Source organism: Daphnia pulex, chromosome 12 (genome assembly GCF_021134715.1).
Source record: "Daphnia pulex isolate KAP4 chromosome 12, ASM2113471v1".
Lineage (NCBI taxonomy): Eukaryota > Metazoa > Arthropoda > Branchiopoda > Diplostraca > Daphniidae > Daphnia > Daphnia pulex.
The window spans coordinates 2322952-2337867 of record NC_060028.1 but is presented as its reverse complement, the minus strand read 5'-3'; the positions used below and the strand labels follow the sequence as shown (position 1 = coordinate 2337867).

At 36.8% G+C, this 14916-nt stretch overlaps 5 protein-coding genes and 1 long non-coding RNA gene across 8 annotated transcripts; 3 read left to right on the top strand and 3 right to left on the bottom strand.

Annotated features, from left to right (window-relative positions):
- Window positions 1–176: 176 nt before the first annotated feature.
- Window positions 177–1590, top strand: LOC124209441 (guanylyl cyclase 1-like). Of its 2 annotated transcripts, XM_046607426.1 has the most exons (6): window positions 177–317; window positions 405–555; window positions 647–773; window positions 853–1078; window positions 1143–1217; window positions 1299–1590. In XM_046607426.1, exons 1-6 carry the CDS (start codon window positions 257–259, stop codon window positions 1382–1384), a joined length of 726 nt encoding a protein of 241 aa, XP_046463382.1. In that variant the 5' UTR covers window positions 177–256; the 3' UTR covers window positions 1385–1590. The 2 variants fall into 2 exon arrangements, with proteins under 2 accessions (XP_046463382.1, XP_046463381.1); XM_046607425.1 differs by having other exon boundaries at window positions 1143–1590.
- On the bottom strand, window positions 1101–3422 carry LOC124209436 (beta-ureidopropionase-like). The gene is made up of 10 exons (XM_046607421.1): window positions 3307–3422; window positions 3048–3160; window positions 2730–2980; window positions 2568–2662; window positions 2299–2505; window positions 2116–2240; window positions 2002–2049; window positions 1790–1934; window positions 1634–1720; window positions 1101–1562 (listed from the first exon to the last, which is right to left on the bottom strand). Exons 2-10 carry the CDS (start codon window positions 3146–3148, stop codon window positions 1440–1442), a joined length of 1182 nt encoding a protein of 393 aa, XP_046463377.1. The 5' UTR covers window positions 3149–3160; window positions 3307–3422; the 3' UTR covers window positions 1101–1439.
- LOC124209444 lies at window positions 3316–4059 on the top strand. 2 transcript variants are annotated; one of them, XR_006880903.1, is made up of 3 exons: window positions 3316–3414; window positions 3478–3702; window positions 3778–4059. It is a non-coding gene; the product is annotated as an uncharacterized LOC124209444 (long non-coding RNA). The 2 variants fall into 2 exon arrangements; XR_006880902.1 differs by lacking the exon at window positions 3316–3414 and having other exon boundaries at window positions 3494–3702.
- Window positions 3983–6064, bottom strand: LOC124209438. The gene is made up of 9 exons (XM_046607423.1): window positions 5813–6064; window positions 5595–5718; window positions 5457–5537; window positions 5228–5390; window positions 5053–5150; window positions 4937–4984; window positions 4654–4876; window positions 4473–4589; window positions 3983–4349 (listed from the first exon to the last, which is right to left on the bottom strand). The coding sequence occupies exons 1-9, from the start codon at window positions 5849–5851 to the stop codon at window positions 4229–4231; spliced, it is 1014 nt and encodes a 337-aa protein (XP_046463379.1). The 5' UTR covers window positions 5852–6064; the 3' UTR covers window positions 3983–4228.
- A 1957-nt stretch (window positions 6065–8021) lies between these two features.
- Window positions 8022–8966, top strand: LOC124209443 (28S ribosomal protein S33, mitochondrial-like). The gene is made up of 4 exons (XM_046607429.1): window positions 8022–8262; window positions 8340–8458; window positions 8735–8767; window positions 8828–8966. Exons 1-4 carry the CDS (start codon window positions 8128–8130, stop codon window positions 8892–8894), a joined length of 354 nt encoding a protein of 117 aa, XP_046463385.1. The 5' UTR covers window positions 8022–8127; the 3' UTR covers window positions 8895–8966.
- A 109-nt stretch (window positions 8967–9075) lies between these two features.
- Window positions 9076–10962, bottom strand: LOC124209437. Its single transcript, XM_046607422.1, has 7 exons — window positions 10753–10962; window positions 10516–10639; window positions 10194–10440; window positions 9978–10123; window positions 9689–9914; window positions 9499–9615; window positions 9076–9429 (listed from the first exon to the last, which is right to left on the bottom strand). Exons 1-7 carry the CDS (start codon window positions 10804–10806, stop codon window positions 9303–9305), a joined length of 1041 nt encoding a protein of 346 aa, XP_046463378.1. The 5' UTR covers window positions 10807–10962; the 3' UTR covers window positions 9076–9302.
- Between the last annotated feature and the right edge of the window lie 3954 nt (window positions 10963–14916).

Here is a 14916-nt window from a genome sequence, read left to right as displayed (position 1 = left end):
AGAGTACTTAAAAAGTACTCGATTAAACGTAGGGTTGGACCAAGTAATTGCAAATCAATCTTTCATTGAATTTTAGCAAGAATTTGTCGAAAACACACTTGACAGCTGGTTTGTTGTTGTTGGAACATTCGTCTGCAACAGCAGTCGCCACTCGCTTTTCATAACAACGACACAACCACAAGTCACAAGTACAAGTGGAATATAACTTTTTTAGTTAAAAAAATTTACTCAATAACATATTAAAGATTCAGTTAAAATGAACCAGGATTTGGATAATTTAGCCTTCAGTGAACATCAGAGCAAAGACACAGAGAAAGGTAACAAAACTTGCCTGAAATCTTTTCCAATAATAATGAGATGTCAAACTGTCAAAGCAACTAGAGAATAACTTATATTTTTTTTAGATGTTTTTGTTATTGAATTACCTCATGTTGAGCAGGTAGGAAATTGGGATTGCGGACTTGCATGCATTCAAATGGTTTTATCAAATGACCTAGCTCAACAGTTGTGTCAAAACTTAAGTTCAATTTGCCCAGATGAATACCAAAACAAAAGGTTAGTAGATGAATTAATTCAAATATTTAATGTTGCTAAATCATAAATTTAGTAAATAGCCAATATATGTATGTATATTTTTTATTTGTAGTACGTGGACTATTGACCTTTGCTACATTTTAAATCACTTCTCTATGAAGATCAAGTATTACACCAAAACCTTAGGTGTCAATCCTAGTTTTTCAAAGGAAAAGTTCTATGACAGTTACATTCTGAAGGTATTTTCCTTAAATAATGAATTGAACCCCAGATTAGTTCTCAAATCTCAACTGCTGCTATGTTTTTTTTTTTATAAAGGATGAAGAAAGAGTTAACCAAAGATTCCAAGAAGCAGCATCTAAAGGCATTTCAATTGACACAGGTTCCTTGGAAATCAATGAATTAATACATCACATAAAACAGAATGGAGTTGCTATTGCACTAGTAGATGTAAATCAACTAGAGTGTGTTTCTTGCAAATCTTTAGTCAACAACATTGGGAATTTTGTTAGAACATTATTTAATGCTCAGCTTTCTTTCAATGGTATGTTAATTATTTGTTTTAATTCAATAAAGTTTTTTGTATTTATATTCTTACTGCATTTTAGGTCACTACATAGTCATTTGTGGATTTGACACAAAGAAAAAGCTCATATACTACAGAGATCCAGCAGTCAAAAGCGGTATAGTACTTTTTAACAGCATAAGATCTCCTTTTATAACAAGTTGCCGTAATATCACCTCTAAATTTTTCATTACTACAGAACTGTGCTGCCTAACATTTTCTTCCTTTGAGAGAACGAGACAAGCTCATGGCACTGACGAAGATATCATCTTGATATACCGCTAACTGTGCGATTAACACAATTTTTGGTCCCACGTTGTAAGCTCGATATCACTACCCTTTAAAAATATCCTGCCATACCATAGTTTTGGTGAGTGATATTTTCTCGCACAATTTGTGGTTTAAAGTCTGGCTGGATGGCGCGTTCCAAGGAACGGCTGTAAAGATCCAATCGTTGCGTCATCTGTAAATACAATTTTTTTTTTAATGTCTGGTGGGCTGGTGGCTTAATTTAGTAACCTAGTTTTAGTTTACCCTGAATCCCCATTTATCCTTTACTTGTCTGCACAAATTCAGATCCAGTTCTGCTACAAGAAGGCCATCGCTTACACGAGACAAACTCTATAAGAATAACAGTATATGTTTTTTGCTTTAGAAAGAAAAAATTATTTAAAAAAAATCATATTTAACCGGTGTGCGCGAGCCATCGGGCGCAGCAACATAGCTTGAACCATAAAAGTGTCCAAAATCTTTATGTGCGGGTCGACCATCTGCGGACGAGAATTCGTTGGGAAACACTTCCGTGCCAACGCGGTTGATGGCACACGTAAAATAGCTATGGAAATGTTAACATGAGTAATGCGGAAAAAGAATACAGTAAATATCGATGAAGAACAACGAACCTGTTGGCGATGGCGGCATTTCGGGCTTCAATCGACCACATGGGTTCGCTAAGTCCGTATCGACAGTATAAAAATTACGACGCATTAAACAACAATAAAAATAAAATAAAATACCTCAGACCGCCAACGGTTGCTGATGGGTTGAAAACAATTTCTGCTCCGTTAATTCCATACATCATCCAGTTTTGTGGATGATGTCTCCCGTAGCAGATATTAATAGCAATTTTGCCAAATTGAGTCTACAATAAAAAGGAAATGTAACAAGAGTGCTGAATGCGTGTTGAGTGAGTGGCTTACTTCAAAGACTGGATGTCCTAAATTCCCTTCCATGTAGTATGTAGACTCATTGAAATCACCCACGCGTGGAATGTGATTCTTACGACTCTTGCCCATAACGTTACCAGTATTTGAAATAACAACGCATGTGTTCCAAATGGTATCACCGTGATCTTCGTCTCGCTCTAGAATTGACGAAATGATGACCATATTGTACCGTTTCGCCAGCTGTTGAATAATACTCATTAGATCAAATCGACTTATGGATTTCCTAATGCAATATCCATTACGTCTTGTAGAAAAACGGTCGTAGGTCCTTTCTCAGCCGACTCGGCAAATTCACACCACGGGTGTTTTTCTCGCGTGCAGAAAGCGAAAGGCATGTCTATTTAAATTGTTTTGAAATAATTTCGAATATATCTGGCATTTTTCTGTAGACCATTATGACTTACTCCAAGCCTCTTGCATGCAGACGATGTTGACACCACTTTGGTGAGCGACACCAATTATTTGTCCGATTTTCGCGAGTAGTGCATCTCGTTGAGCGGACACGGGGTCAGTTGTAGGGAGTACGATCGAATTTTGAATCAATCCTACACGTACGCGTCGAGCTGGCCTCAAATTTTCAGTCTCAGCAGTGAAGCTGTAACCTTTCAATTCTAAATTCAAAGGAACAGCAGCAGCTACCGGCAAATCCAATTCTCTGTAGGTGCAATGAATAAGGAAATTAATGTAGTGCAGTAATTTTTTATGATAACAGAAGAAAATACTCAAGTTCACGGCCATAAAGAATTCTAAAAACTTCTTTTCTATCCTCCTCAGGCAGATGTTTCTTCAGCGATTCTTCAACACTAGCAAACTGCTGAGTCATTTTTCTTACAGCCTAAGTAAATAGAAAAGGTATGAAAATGAAATGGCTTATTTATTAGCAAGCTGAAAGTGTGAACAGGGTGAGTTTGTGTGATAATGTGTTACGGATCTATCACTGTTTTGAACATTTAAAAACAAATACTTTTTGATTTTCTTTACCTTAAACCAGTCGAAAGGAAACTAGACAAAAATCACAAGATGTTTCCCGATTGGGAACTTGTTTCAATGATGTGGCCGGATCTCGTCGATCAGACCTTTTACGTCAAGGTCAAAACAATAATTCAAAACAAAAACATTTGATCCTGACGTGGTTTTAATACTTTTCGCTAGGTGTCTCTTAAGTCGCCCTCACATGTCAAACTACTTTGTTTTCTGCAACAACGTGCATACAGCTACTGCATTTCGTTCCAACTTCGAAGAAGTTCTAATTTTCTAATTATTAAACATTAAAGATGCCACAAGGTAAAATCAAGGTGAAAGCTGCAATGCCGACCAACGTAAAAGGGAAAAAAGTAAAGAAACTCGACAAAGCTCCACCCCAAAGAAAAGTACAACGTAAGTGATTTTGTTCGCAAATTTTCTCCCAAAAGTCAGTGTATTAATAAAATTATTTCTGTAATTCACTTATAGACAACCCTATTGGACCAAGAAAGGTTCAAATCATGGAGGCCAGACAGATGAGGAAGAATATTTCAAAAACCATCAATCAAACGCTTGAAGATAGGCTCGTTTCTCAAGTGTCTCAGGATGGCAAACCTTTGGCAGTAATTGGTCGGAAAGCTGCCCAGGAAGCCAAAGCAGAAAAAGCAAAGAAAGGAAAAAAATAAATTTACAATTTTAATCAAATTTGTATATTTTCCGTGATGCTTAAATGTGATTAAGTATAATATGGGCTACCACCAAAACAAAGTATAACTGCAGTTTTGTCTTTTCAACCTTCAATTAAATGCAGCTGTTAAATGCCCAAAAAGGTAAAAACAATTTTTTTTATCTTTTTTCACTTTTTTTTCCAAAAGTTTCTTTTAAAAAATGATTTAATTTCTCAGCGTCATAAAGAGAGCATGTCAGATAGGGTCCATTATTATGTGCATTTACACCACTCAGGGCAACGCTCGCTCGGAGGAAATCTCAAACAATTGATATGACAGTGAACATCAGCTCCAGGTTGTTTTGCATATTCTCCGGTTGGAACACATTCCGTTCTATTTAAAAAAAGTGAAACATCAACGAACAAATTAGTAAAATTAAAACACTATTAGATTCTACCGCGTAGATAAAAATGAGGTATTTGTTCTGAGAACTTGAAAATGTTAAATCGAACTTACAGACACGTGCAGACGTTTTCTGGACAAGTGGGTGGATATTTAAGGCAATTAGCCATACACCATGAATCAAAGCGATTCTTATCTTTGAAATTGTCGTTTGCAATACACACTTGAGATCTAGAAACAAACGGGTCATCAAGATAATTAAATTGAGCAATAGAAAGTAAACGTCTATCTTTACCGAACGACAAGCGTTTGTTCCTGGACTCCTTTCTTTGTCACATTTAATAATTTAATTGCGTATGGATTATCTTGAAGACTTGTCGGGGCTGAGGGAACGACGCCAGCGGGACCGAAACCTCCCGTATTAGTGATGATGGCCACGTCAGCGCAATTTTTGAAAGTCTCCTGGTTTCCACAACCAACGGCCCCTACTCCATTTTCGCACAGATCCCATGTATTTCCTAAGGAACCGCAAACGTGAGAAAAAACTAGTCTGCGCACTTATTGATTAATTAACACACCCGTGAAGTAAATCCACTGAATGACGCAGCGAGTGCAGGTGACGCCATCTAATCAAATAGTATCAATATTTTTTTTAATTAATTACCCAAACAATAATAAAAATAATTATTATTACCAGGTAGTTTTACGCGATATTTGAACGTTTCTTGCCTCTTTGTGTCTTCGGGAATTTGAAAACGGTGAGAGGTTGAACCTTCCAAATATAGGGGATACCTTCAGATCCATGCAAAATTAATTCCGAACTTTTTTACGTCGCTATTTTAATGTTATCCTTTAATCAGAAAACGTACTTGTTGAAACAGTCCTGTCGTTCGGCAACAGTAGGGTCACCTGACAGTGGGCACAATCGTAGCTCGAAATATCCTTTGTGATTTGCAGTCAATTCTACTTCGATATCAATTATCTGTCCGGGTGTATAACGCCGCCCAAGCAGACCAGTATCGTAAAACCCACCTTTTAAAAAACAAATTTATTTAGTAGACAAAGCCAGGATGACTTAAAAGAAATTATTCATTTTACCACTTTCGTGAAGACGAGGAGGTGGTTCGTCCCATCGATCTCCACAAACGCCACACTTGCCACCGTTAAGGGACCATTGAACTGCGAATCGCGAATTAATTCAAGCACGTTTTTAAAAAATATTCGGTTATGACATACTTGAAAAGCCTCCGCAGTAAAGTTCATTGTCCTGGTAATCAACGGGGTTGGGAAAACCAAACCTCCACATGGCGTTTCTTGCAGGTGGATCCATCAACCGCCCATGACCATTTACGAGAAGTGCCTTAATTTTTTACAAGAAATTCCAGTACCAGATTCAGTGAATATGAATGTTGTCAATTCTAAATCAATTTTGAAAAGGTGGCGTTTTTTCTTACCTGTAGAAGCAAGGAGGCTATGGTAAACAAGAGCCGCATTTTGAGCGTGTGTGTGCAGACGGCAGCAGGCGTTTTCAGACTGAAGGTATCGGAAGATTTTGCGTCGTTCCTCTTCTATTTTTTTGTTTTCCCGCTGCCCTTTTTATCTTGATTGTGTGTTGAGAAACAAGTTAAGGGGAAGAACTCAGTGCCATTGCAATGCCAGGAGTGTCGGTCACGCAACCTCCTGGTACCAGTTATTTTCCTCTTCTTTCTCTCTGTAAAAAAAAACAACAACTTTGCAGAATTACCTTTCGGCAATGGATATAATGATCATGGCCACGTGAATTTAATATTCGTCTTCCCCCGCATCTTTTGTTGTTCCCAGCTAGACGGATAAAATTACATCACCGTTTCTGTTTCCCAGTCACTTTGTTTAAATGGTCGGCAGATTTTGGAAATCTAAAAAGCCTCTTTATTCTAATTGAGGGTTCTGAGTCGACTATTTTACCTACTTTTCTTTTATACTGAACGGCACTTTTCTAATAACATTTAACCGCATTTAACAAACAAACGCACTATTTAACTAGTGTGACGAGTTTCAATCGTCCTTGAATTGATTTGTTCCTCCTCAACAACGTCGATTCGACCTGCCAAATCCACGCTTTAATATTTTTTTTTTTTTGCTTTTCAGTTTCTGCTGCCAGCGGGCATCTTTTCTCGCTATAGTCGTATGCAAATTTGAACATAGCGTTTCGTCTCATTCGACTTGACGGTCAAGTTCAACTATTTTTCATAAATAGTATAAAACAAAACCAATACAGTATCCAAATGAAACAAAAACAAAGATGCGCTTCTTATGGCGATTCGATTGACATTCCACAGAAAAAAAGTAATTATCATAACCATTTAGAGGAAAAAGACATCCATTTTACATTAGAAAACTGCCCCCCCATTTTTTTTTAAGCCGCTAAAGGTTGTGCTCTGTTACATTTTCTGGCATTTTTAGGCGATATAGACAAAAGGAAATGTTAGGGAAGAAAAAGAAAACTTTTGAACTGTCTAGGTTATGCGTAAACAGCCGGACACAAAACAGCTCTTCCCTTTGTGGGGTCTTTTGAGGTTGTTGATCCATCATTCTTACCTTATTGGGGCAAGGCGAATGAGCTCTGCCTCCTCTGCGTTTCACTGATAATCGCTGATGATAAAGCGCTTCCATTTGTCAGTGGCTATCCTAGTTCACATCCGAGTCCTTCAAAATCATCAGGAAGGGCAACTATTCTTTAATGTGGGGTTCTCGAATGCTTTTATAGTCATTAAGAAATATAACCAGAAATCTAAGTTTTAAGCTTTATACAAAATCATCAAAAGTTTTGTGAGGATAGTTTCAGGATGACTATTTTGAACTAAAGCAACATTTTCCTTCGACATTTATAAACAGAAATGTAGACAACTGTCGCCGATTGATTTTTTATACACAAGGACATCACGTTGTACTTTCACTGGTTGTTTCTATTGTCATTGTCATGTCTTGGGCAAACAAGTTATCGCTTTATCAATATAATACAACAAAAAATAACACATTTCAATTTGGCATTCAAGCAATCCACAAGGTGTGGCTGGTACAGAAAGAATGGCGATAGTAACAGTCAACCTTGTGATGGGGGGCTTGGCGACTGGTAGAATAACGACCCGCATATTCGCCGAGACAGCTTATTACTACAAGACTCGCTCTCTTCTGTTCTTCAAAAACCAGTTTCAATCTTCATAGCGGAATAACCGGAACATTTGCAACAGTTATTGTCGATGTATCAAAACCCGTATGACTTGCCAAGTGATTCAAATTTAAGCGTTGACACGAATATTTTCAAATAATGAATAACGAGTATCGCGTTAAAAATATCACTTCTATCCTTCAAAAATGCGGCACGGCATGCTTATGCTATGACAAATGACATTTATTATGTGGAATAGCTGACCGCTTAAGTGGGCATTGATTCAACCAATAAAAATACACCGTGGTTTATCAACAAATTCAAGCGCTCAAAGTCACCGATAGATTTTTAAAAGTGCAGTAGATCTTTTTTGGGATCTTTAATATGAACAGTAAATGAGTAAATGTTCAGAATATTCGTTTTTGTCAGCTTTTTTATCAATCGATTTCAATATATATCGATCTTCAAATCGTCCTCCGATTACGATTATTACTTTCATAAACAAGCAGAAGTACTTTTCATTCCCATGCCGGAATAAAGCCATAGATCTGCGTTATATTTGTATCTTGTATTTTGATTTTTGAATTCACAAATTGTCAATTGGAATAATTGTTTTTTATCATGGCGGCTACAAAATTCTATAACTATTTAAAAGTAGTGCAGAGTGCAACACCGTATGCTAAGCGGGTTGAACAATTGAGCTCAAGAATATTTGGTGAAGTGGCCCGTCCAAACACATCTGCCAAATCTATGAGGGTATATGTGCAGTAGTTATAAAATTCTTAATAGACTACTTCAAAATTTGTTCAACATCTTATGCTTGTTTGCACTAGATTGTAGACATGTTTAGTTCTCAACCCATTGAACAAAGAGCAGATATAAAGAACTACTATCCCCGACATGTTGAAATCCATGTCTTGATGAGGAATCTACGGAATTATGGCTTATTCAGGTATAACATTACTATTAAGTTAATTCTCATGTACAACTAACTTTAAACAAATTGAATTGTGATCCATCCCATATTGTGTGCATAACCTAGCTATACTGTACGTTTACTGTCACTTTGGGTCTATCTTTCCAAAGGGGTGTTTTTCATGTATAGAAAGATGAGGGTGACCAAAGTATTTTTAAAGATTGATGTGTCTTGTAAAAATATTGTAAATGAAATATGTTGATAATTAGCAATATTGTTTGACTGATCATCCTGGCTTTTTATTTTTTACAGAGATGAACATGAAGACTTCAAAGAGGAGATCAAGTAAATACTTACTATAGTTGTGTTCATCAACACTTAAAAACTCTTTTTCTTTCTTTTCAGACGCCTTCGTGAGTTGCGAGGAAAAGGGAAACCCAAGAAAGGGGAAGGCAAACGTTCTAAAAAGTAAATGAGTGAAAATCCGGATGTAGTCCAACATTCTTAATCATAAGTTTTGTAAAAATAAACTTTCAAAGCCAGTCATACATGGAAAAAAAGTTAAACTATCAAGAGTCTCAGGTACTTTTCATTTTTCTTAATAGCAATTTCATGAAATGCGTGCGTTTCTTTTCTCTATTTGACAGCGTGTCTAACCCAGCTAAAAAGTTTATTTAAAAGAACGGTGAAAACAATTCTTAACAGTTTTCTGTATCATCGAGGTTATTTCATTTTCCGAATTATTATTATTATATTTGTTACATTGCGTAATTTTTGAAAGACTTACCCAATTTTAAAATGCTGTAAAAACGGTTGCAAATATTGGTTTGGATTTTTAAAAGTTTTCCGAGATGTAAATAAGAATTGAACAGGTGCTACTTTAAGCACAATCACAAATTCGAGAACATCTTTCACTGAAAGGGGATTGCATGCAGTCATGCTGACAAAATAATTCTTCGGCCGCTTGTTCATCTTCGGGCAAATCTTTTCTTGGGACACAACTCGACCTGTGGAAATTGTAAAACTCTTAAAACATCGAAATTCAGTTTAGTTTTGTCAAATAATTATAAACTTACGTGCATTCACAAGCATGCTCCGGACAAGTTGGCGGGTACTTTAGACAGTTACTCATGCACCACGAATCAAAGTAACTTATGCTTCGGTATTTTCCAATTGCCATGCAATATTGCGAGCTTTTTGAAATAGCACAAATTCATCAATTATATACATTGAATTTTGAATTCAAAGGGAAAATATTTGTTCTACCGGACAACCAAAGTTTCCTCCTTAATTTCCCCATTTTTAGTTTTGTTCCATAATTTTAAGGCGTACGGGTTAACATTTTGACTGGTTGGAACTGTAGGAATCACTCCGAATGGCTCAAAACCTCCCGTGGTTGTAATAATTGCCACATCCGCACAATTCCGATATACTTCCTGATTTCCACATCCAATCGCCATAGTTCCGTCATCACACGTCCCGTTGAGATGATCTGCACGTTATAATTACAGTTTTCAGTAAAGACAGAATCGTCCGCTTAATGAAATGATCTTACTGGCGTAATGAACCCATTGAATTACACAGGCGGTACAGGTGACTTGGTTAGGGAGTTTGACGCGATATTTCAATATCGCGTGCTTAGCGGAGTCTTCGGGAATCGTAAATTTATAAGTTGACTGACCTTCAAGGTACAGTGGGTACCTAAGAATAAAATCTAAGTGAAAAAATCATTCACCAAAAAATATAAGACACATTCATGCCAGTAACATACTTATCGAAACAATTTTCAGTTTCGGCATTCACCGCCTGATTTCCAAATAACGGACAGAGCCGCAATTCAAAGTGACCTTTGTGATTTGAAGTTAGCTCAACTTCAACATCGATGACTTGTCCCGGAGTGTAACGTCGTCCAAGCAGACCATTTGCATAGTGTCCTCCAATTTCGTGAGCGCGAGGTTGGGTCTCATTCCACGGGTCACCGCAAACACCGCATTTGCCTCCGTTAACATCCCAGAGCACTGTACAACGTACACAGTAGAAACCTTTTGTATTAAATTGTCTAAATGTAGTATTTTAAAACAAACAGCTAATACCTGTTTGCCCTCCGCACCAAAGTTCATTATCTTTCACGTCAACTGGATTGGGGAAACCAAATCTCCACATTGCGTTTCTAGATGGAGGATCCATTAGACGTCCATGACAAATGACTTGTCCAATCTACATGTAATTACACACAAATAAAAAATAATTAAATTAAAATTAATTAAAATTAACGAAAGATGGTTTTCGCAACAATGAATTTAAAAATAAATATTGAAGTTCTTATTTACCTGAAAGACGAATGACGCAGCAAGGAGCGGTAGCGCAATAATCGGGAGATTCATTTCAGAACATGCGCTTCCACAGAAGTGAGTTTGGCGAATAACGACAAAACGTCTTTTGATGGCTAGAACATTTTTACCGTTGCGTTCTTCACACACACTTTTTTTTTTAAATGCTCCGAGTTAACAAAAAGAGGTCAGGCTTCTTTGTTGCTGCATTTCCTAGTACTTTTGGGTGGAGACCAATATGCATGTTCTGTTCTCACCTTATTAGGGCAGCTCTGGAAAATATTTGACTTGTTCGTTGAACATCTTATTTTGGCTTTGGCAGCTACGCTGAATAATCTGACTTAGTTTCAGGCGATAGATGTTGAAATTCAAAATTTATTGTTTTGTTTTTTTCACCCAAGGAAATATTTTCCCGACTTGTTATGGTCTTCTTTCTCGACTCGTTCGTTCGGCGTTCGTTAGGGGTTGGATACACGTTTCATGTTGTTACATTGAACGACGTGTGAAACAAGGACCAATCGCTCAGTTCCGTGCGAACCCCATGGCTTATTGTCAACAGCAACATGTCTCACCATCGACTTGTTCGGGAGGGAAATGGGCGTCGAATTAAAACTTCCTATTATGATTATGTACCCGCTCCAAAAGGCGCAAATTAATGATTGGCGCATGAAATATTCTATGCCGCTTATATAGACGTCACAGCGTCGTCATCATTTTCTTATTAGTATATTAGTAAAGGTATAGATTGGTGCGCAACTCGTAGAATTAGAACATTTTTTTTCATTGTTCGGCATGCACTTAGTCAAGTGAAATGATGGCAGAAACACTGAGCGATCGGTTTCTCCGCTTGGCTTTATCGCCTTTATGTGCTTTACTTAAAATTTTGGGGGTTTTTGTGAATAAGAATCTTGATTCACAGCGGAGAAAACGCCTTTACCGTTCTGGGACGTTTTTCTTGCTCATTTTGGCTATCCAGAGCAACATTTATATATTCGTCAGGGGCAGCCAAATAATTGATTTTCTTTTCGGCAGCCAGGAAATAAATGTCAATAAATTGATCGAGGTTCTCGTTAGTGAACTGACTCTGCTTAGCTCACTAGTTTCCGATGCAATTGTTCACCTTAGTTTGGTATTTAAAATCTGGCCATCAGTGACATTGTTTTTGGAGACCCTGGAGTCCGTCGATTCACAATTCCAACGGCCTAGCTTGTCGCCGATAAAACGATATTCCTGGTTTGGCCTTTTCTACATGCTGTTTATGGTTAGTTTCTCTTTAAAACATTTAACAAAGCTATTCGGTGCGCAACGTTATTTTTCAAAGGTTGTTTTAAATTGGATATTTTCCACTTATTGGGAATTAAACCATCCGGTTCGATTGGCTTATTGGCTGAGTATGCTCCAGAATTCGATTAAAATTTTCTCAAACCTGTGGTATGTTCACGATCACAATCCTTTTGTCTATATTCTTCAAATAATTAAATATTGTTGTTAAACAGTTTAACTGCGATACCTGTTTGGTTATTCATAATTTGCGGTCAGCTATATATTTTCTACATAAGAAAGATGATTACCAACTTAAAGTTGCTTTATTTCATGGTGAGAAATGCTACAGTTCCAAGTCGAACTGCAGTTCTACTGACCTTTTGGCACCTGCGTTCTCTGAAACAACTTTATTTGGCGGCTGACCAACTTCATCGTCACTTTAGTACCGTTTTGGCGGTAAACTGTTTTTTGACATTTGTCACAATGCTCACTTCTTCTTACTACATCATCGAGTGTTATAAACTTGGTAACGTGACTGTGCTTTGCTGGAGCAGCAGCGACGTTCTTGAAGCCTTTTTGCGTTTTTGGCTCATTTGCCATACGAGTGATCAAATTCGAGAAACTGTAATTGTATTTTTCCGTATTTAAAACCTATTCATACATTTAATCGCCTTATCTTGAAATAGACGATTGAATGTATTACTGTTCTTCGCAGCTTACGGGACACGGACACTCGAAACAAAGGAAATTTGAGCGAGTGTAATAAGGTACCAGGATATTGGTTTCTAGATCATTATTTCTTTAGTAATTGAATTAATAATATTACATTGGTTTGACAGATTACTTCCTTCATAATCGAAATATCACAGATGAGCAAAAATCTAGATAGGCATAGCCTTAAAGGGGTTTTGCCTTTGACCAAAAGTCTTATCATCCCAGTAAATTGGCAATACGCATTGAATAGAAAATAGTTTTTATTATTAACCAAATTATTTATTTAGACTTTGGAGATTATTTTCTCGTATCTTCTTATCATCTACGAGTTTCAAAGTGCTGGCAAGGGAACATCCTGAAAGGTAGGCCTGCGAGCAACCGAAAATGGACGGGAGGCATTACCATTTGCATACTATTGTTGAATTAATTTCTGCTTAAGTAACTAAGAAAATTGTATTTGTGCAATTGTGATGTTGTGTTATTGTTGCGGCACTTATACAAATTAATTATATGGACACATGAAATATAGTGTGGCGCTTATAAAATATCTACGTTAGACATCATTACCCCATCATTTTCGTTGTATTATTCAAAAAGGTAGTACTAGGTAGATTTGGTGCGCAACTCGTAGAGTTAGAACCCTTTTTTTTTTCATGAAAAGTCCATACAATATAATGTTCGGCATGCACTTAGTCAAGTGAAATTATGGCAGCAACACTGAGAGATCGGTTTCTCCGCTTGACTTTATCGCCTTTAAGTGCTTTACTTAAAATTGTGGGTGTTTTTGTGAATCAGAATCTCGATTCACAATGGAGACAACGCCTTTACCGTTCTGGGACGTTTTTCTTGCTCATTTTGGCTATTCAGAGCAACATCTACACATTTGTTAGGCGCAGCCAAATAATTGAATTTTTTTTCAGTAGCCAGAAAATAAATGTCGATATATTGATCGAGAAAATCGTTGATGATCTGTATCGACTTATTTCACTTGTTTCCGATATAATTGTTCATCTTAGTTTGGTATTTAAAATCTGGCCATCGATAACATTGTTTTTGGATACCCTGGAGTCCGTCGATTTACACTTCGAACGGCCAAGCTTGTCGCCAATAAGACGATATTCCTTGTTTGGCCTAATCTACATGATGTTTATGGTTTGATTCTCTTAAATTTAATTATAGCTAAATTTAAAATTTAACAAAGCTATTCGTTGCACAAATTTAATTGTCTTAGGTTATTTTAAACTGGATATTATTCACTCATTCTGACTTAAACCATACAGTTCGATTCGCTTATTGGCTAGATATGCTTCAGAATTCGATTAAAATCTTCTCAAACCTTTGGTAGGTTCACAATCACAATCCATATGTCATGACTATATTCTCCAAATAATTCAATATTGTTGTAAAACAGTTTAACTGTGCTACCTGTTTGGTTATTCATCATTTGCGGACAACTATATATTTTCTACACCAGGAAGTTAATTGCAAACTTAAAGTTGCTTTATTTAATGGTGGGAAATGCTACAGTTCCAAGTGGAACTGCAGTTCAGCGGACCTTTTCGAACCTGCGTCATCTGAAACAACTTTATTTGGCGGCTGAGCTACTTCATCGTCACTTTAGTGCCGTTTTGGCGATAAACTGTTTCCTGACATTTGTCACAATGTTCACTTCTTCTTACTACATTATCGAGTTTTATAAACGTGGTAACGTGATTGTGGTTTGCTGGAGTTGCAGCGACGTTTTTGAAGCCTTTTTGCGTTTTTGGCTCATTTGCCATACGAGTGATCAGATTCGAGAAACTGTAATTATATCATTTTGTATTTTTAAAAACCTATTCAAACATTTAACTGTCTTATCTTGAAATAGACGACTGAATGTATTACTGTTCTTCGCAGCTTACGGGACACTAGAAACGAAGGGAATTCGAGCGTGTGTAATAAGGTACCGAGAATATTGGTTTCTAGATCATTATATATTTCTTATTAGTATTTGAATCAATAATATTACATTGGTATAACAGATCACTTCCTACATAATCGAAATATCACAGATGAGCAAAAATCTAGATAGGCATAGTCTTAAAGGGGTTTTGCCTTTGTCCAAAAGTCTTATCATTCCAGTAAATTGGCAATACGCATTGAATAGATAATAGTTTTTATAAACCAAATTATTTATTTAGACTTTGG

What these genes read in the sequence shown, in the direction of transcription:
- LOC124209441 (XM_046607425.1), top strand. Translation starts at nt 257, where the DNA reads ATGAACCAGGATTTGGATAATTTAGCCTTCAGTGAACATCAGAGCAAA. An exon ending in GATGAATACCAAAACAAAAG is followed by an intron (nt 556 to 646) that starts GTTAGTAGATGA and finishes TTTTATTTGTAG; the next exon opens with TACGTGGACTATTGACCTTT. An exon ending in ATGACAGTTACATTCTGAAG is followed by an intron (nt 774 to 852) that starts GTATTTTCCTTA and finishes TTTTTTATAAAG; the next exon opens with GATGAAGAAAGAGTTAACCA.
- LOC124209436 (XM_046607421.1), bottom strand. Translation starts at nt 3,148, where the DNA reads ATGACTCAGCAGTTTGCTAGTGTTGAAGAATCGCTGAAGAAACATCTG. An exon ending in CTGCATGCAAGAGGCTTGGA is followed by an intron (nt 2,663 to 2,729) that starts GTAAGTCATAAT and finishes CAATTTAAATAG; the next exon opens with ACATGCCTTTCGCTTTCTGC. An exon ending in CGACCGTTTTTCTACAAGAC is followed by an intron (nt 2,506 to 2,567) that starts GTAATGGATATT and finishes ATTATTCAACAG; the next exon opens with CTGGCGAAACGGTACAATAT.
- LOC124209438 (XM_046607423.1), bottom strand. Translation starts at nt 5,851, where the DNA reads ATGCGGCTCTTGTTTACCATAGCCTCCTTGCTTCTACAG. An exon ending in TAGCCTCCTTGCTTCTACAG is followed by an intron (nt 5,719 to 5,812) that starts GTAAGAAAAAAC and finishes TAAAAAATTAAG; the next exon opens with GCACTTCTCGTAAATGGTCA. An exon ending in TTACTGCGGAGGCTTTTCAA is followed by an intron (nt 5,538 to 5,594) that starts GTATGTCATAAC and finishes CGCGATTCGCAG; the next exon opens with TTCAATGGTCCCTTAACGGT.
- LOC124209443 (XM_046607429.1), top strand. Translation starts at nt 8,128, where the DNA reads ATGGCGGCTACAAAATTCTATAACTATTTAAAAGTAGTGCAGAGTGCA. An exon ending in CGGAATTATGGCTTATTCAG is followed by an intron (nt 8,459 to 8,734) that starts GTATAACATTAC and finishes TATTTTTTACAG; the next exon opens with AGATGAACATGAAGACTTCA. An exon ending in GACTTCAAAGAGGAGATCAA is followed by an intron (nt 8,768 to 8,827) that starts GTAAATACTTAC and finishes CTTTCTTTTCAG; the next exon opens with ACGCCTTCGTGAGTTGCGAG.
- LOC124209437 (XM_046607422.1), bottom strand. Translation starts at nt 10,806, where the DNA reads ATGAATCTCCCGATTATTGCGCTACCGCTCCTTGCTGCGTCATTCGTC. An exon ending in TCAATGGGTTCATTACGCCA is followed by an intron (nt 9,915 to 9,977) that starts GTAAGATCATTT and finishes TATAACGTGCAG; the next exon opens with ATCATCTCAACGGGACGTGT. An exon ending in GAGGAAACTTTGGTTGTCCG is followed by an intron (nt 9,616 to 9,688) that starts GTAGAACAAATA and finishes TATTTCAAAAAG; the next exon opens with CTCGCAATATTGCATGGCAA.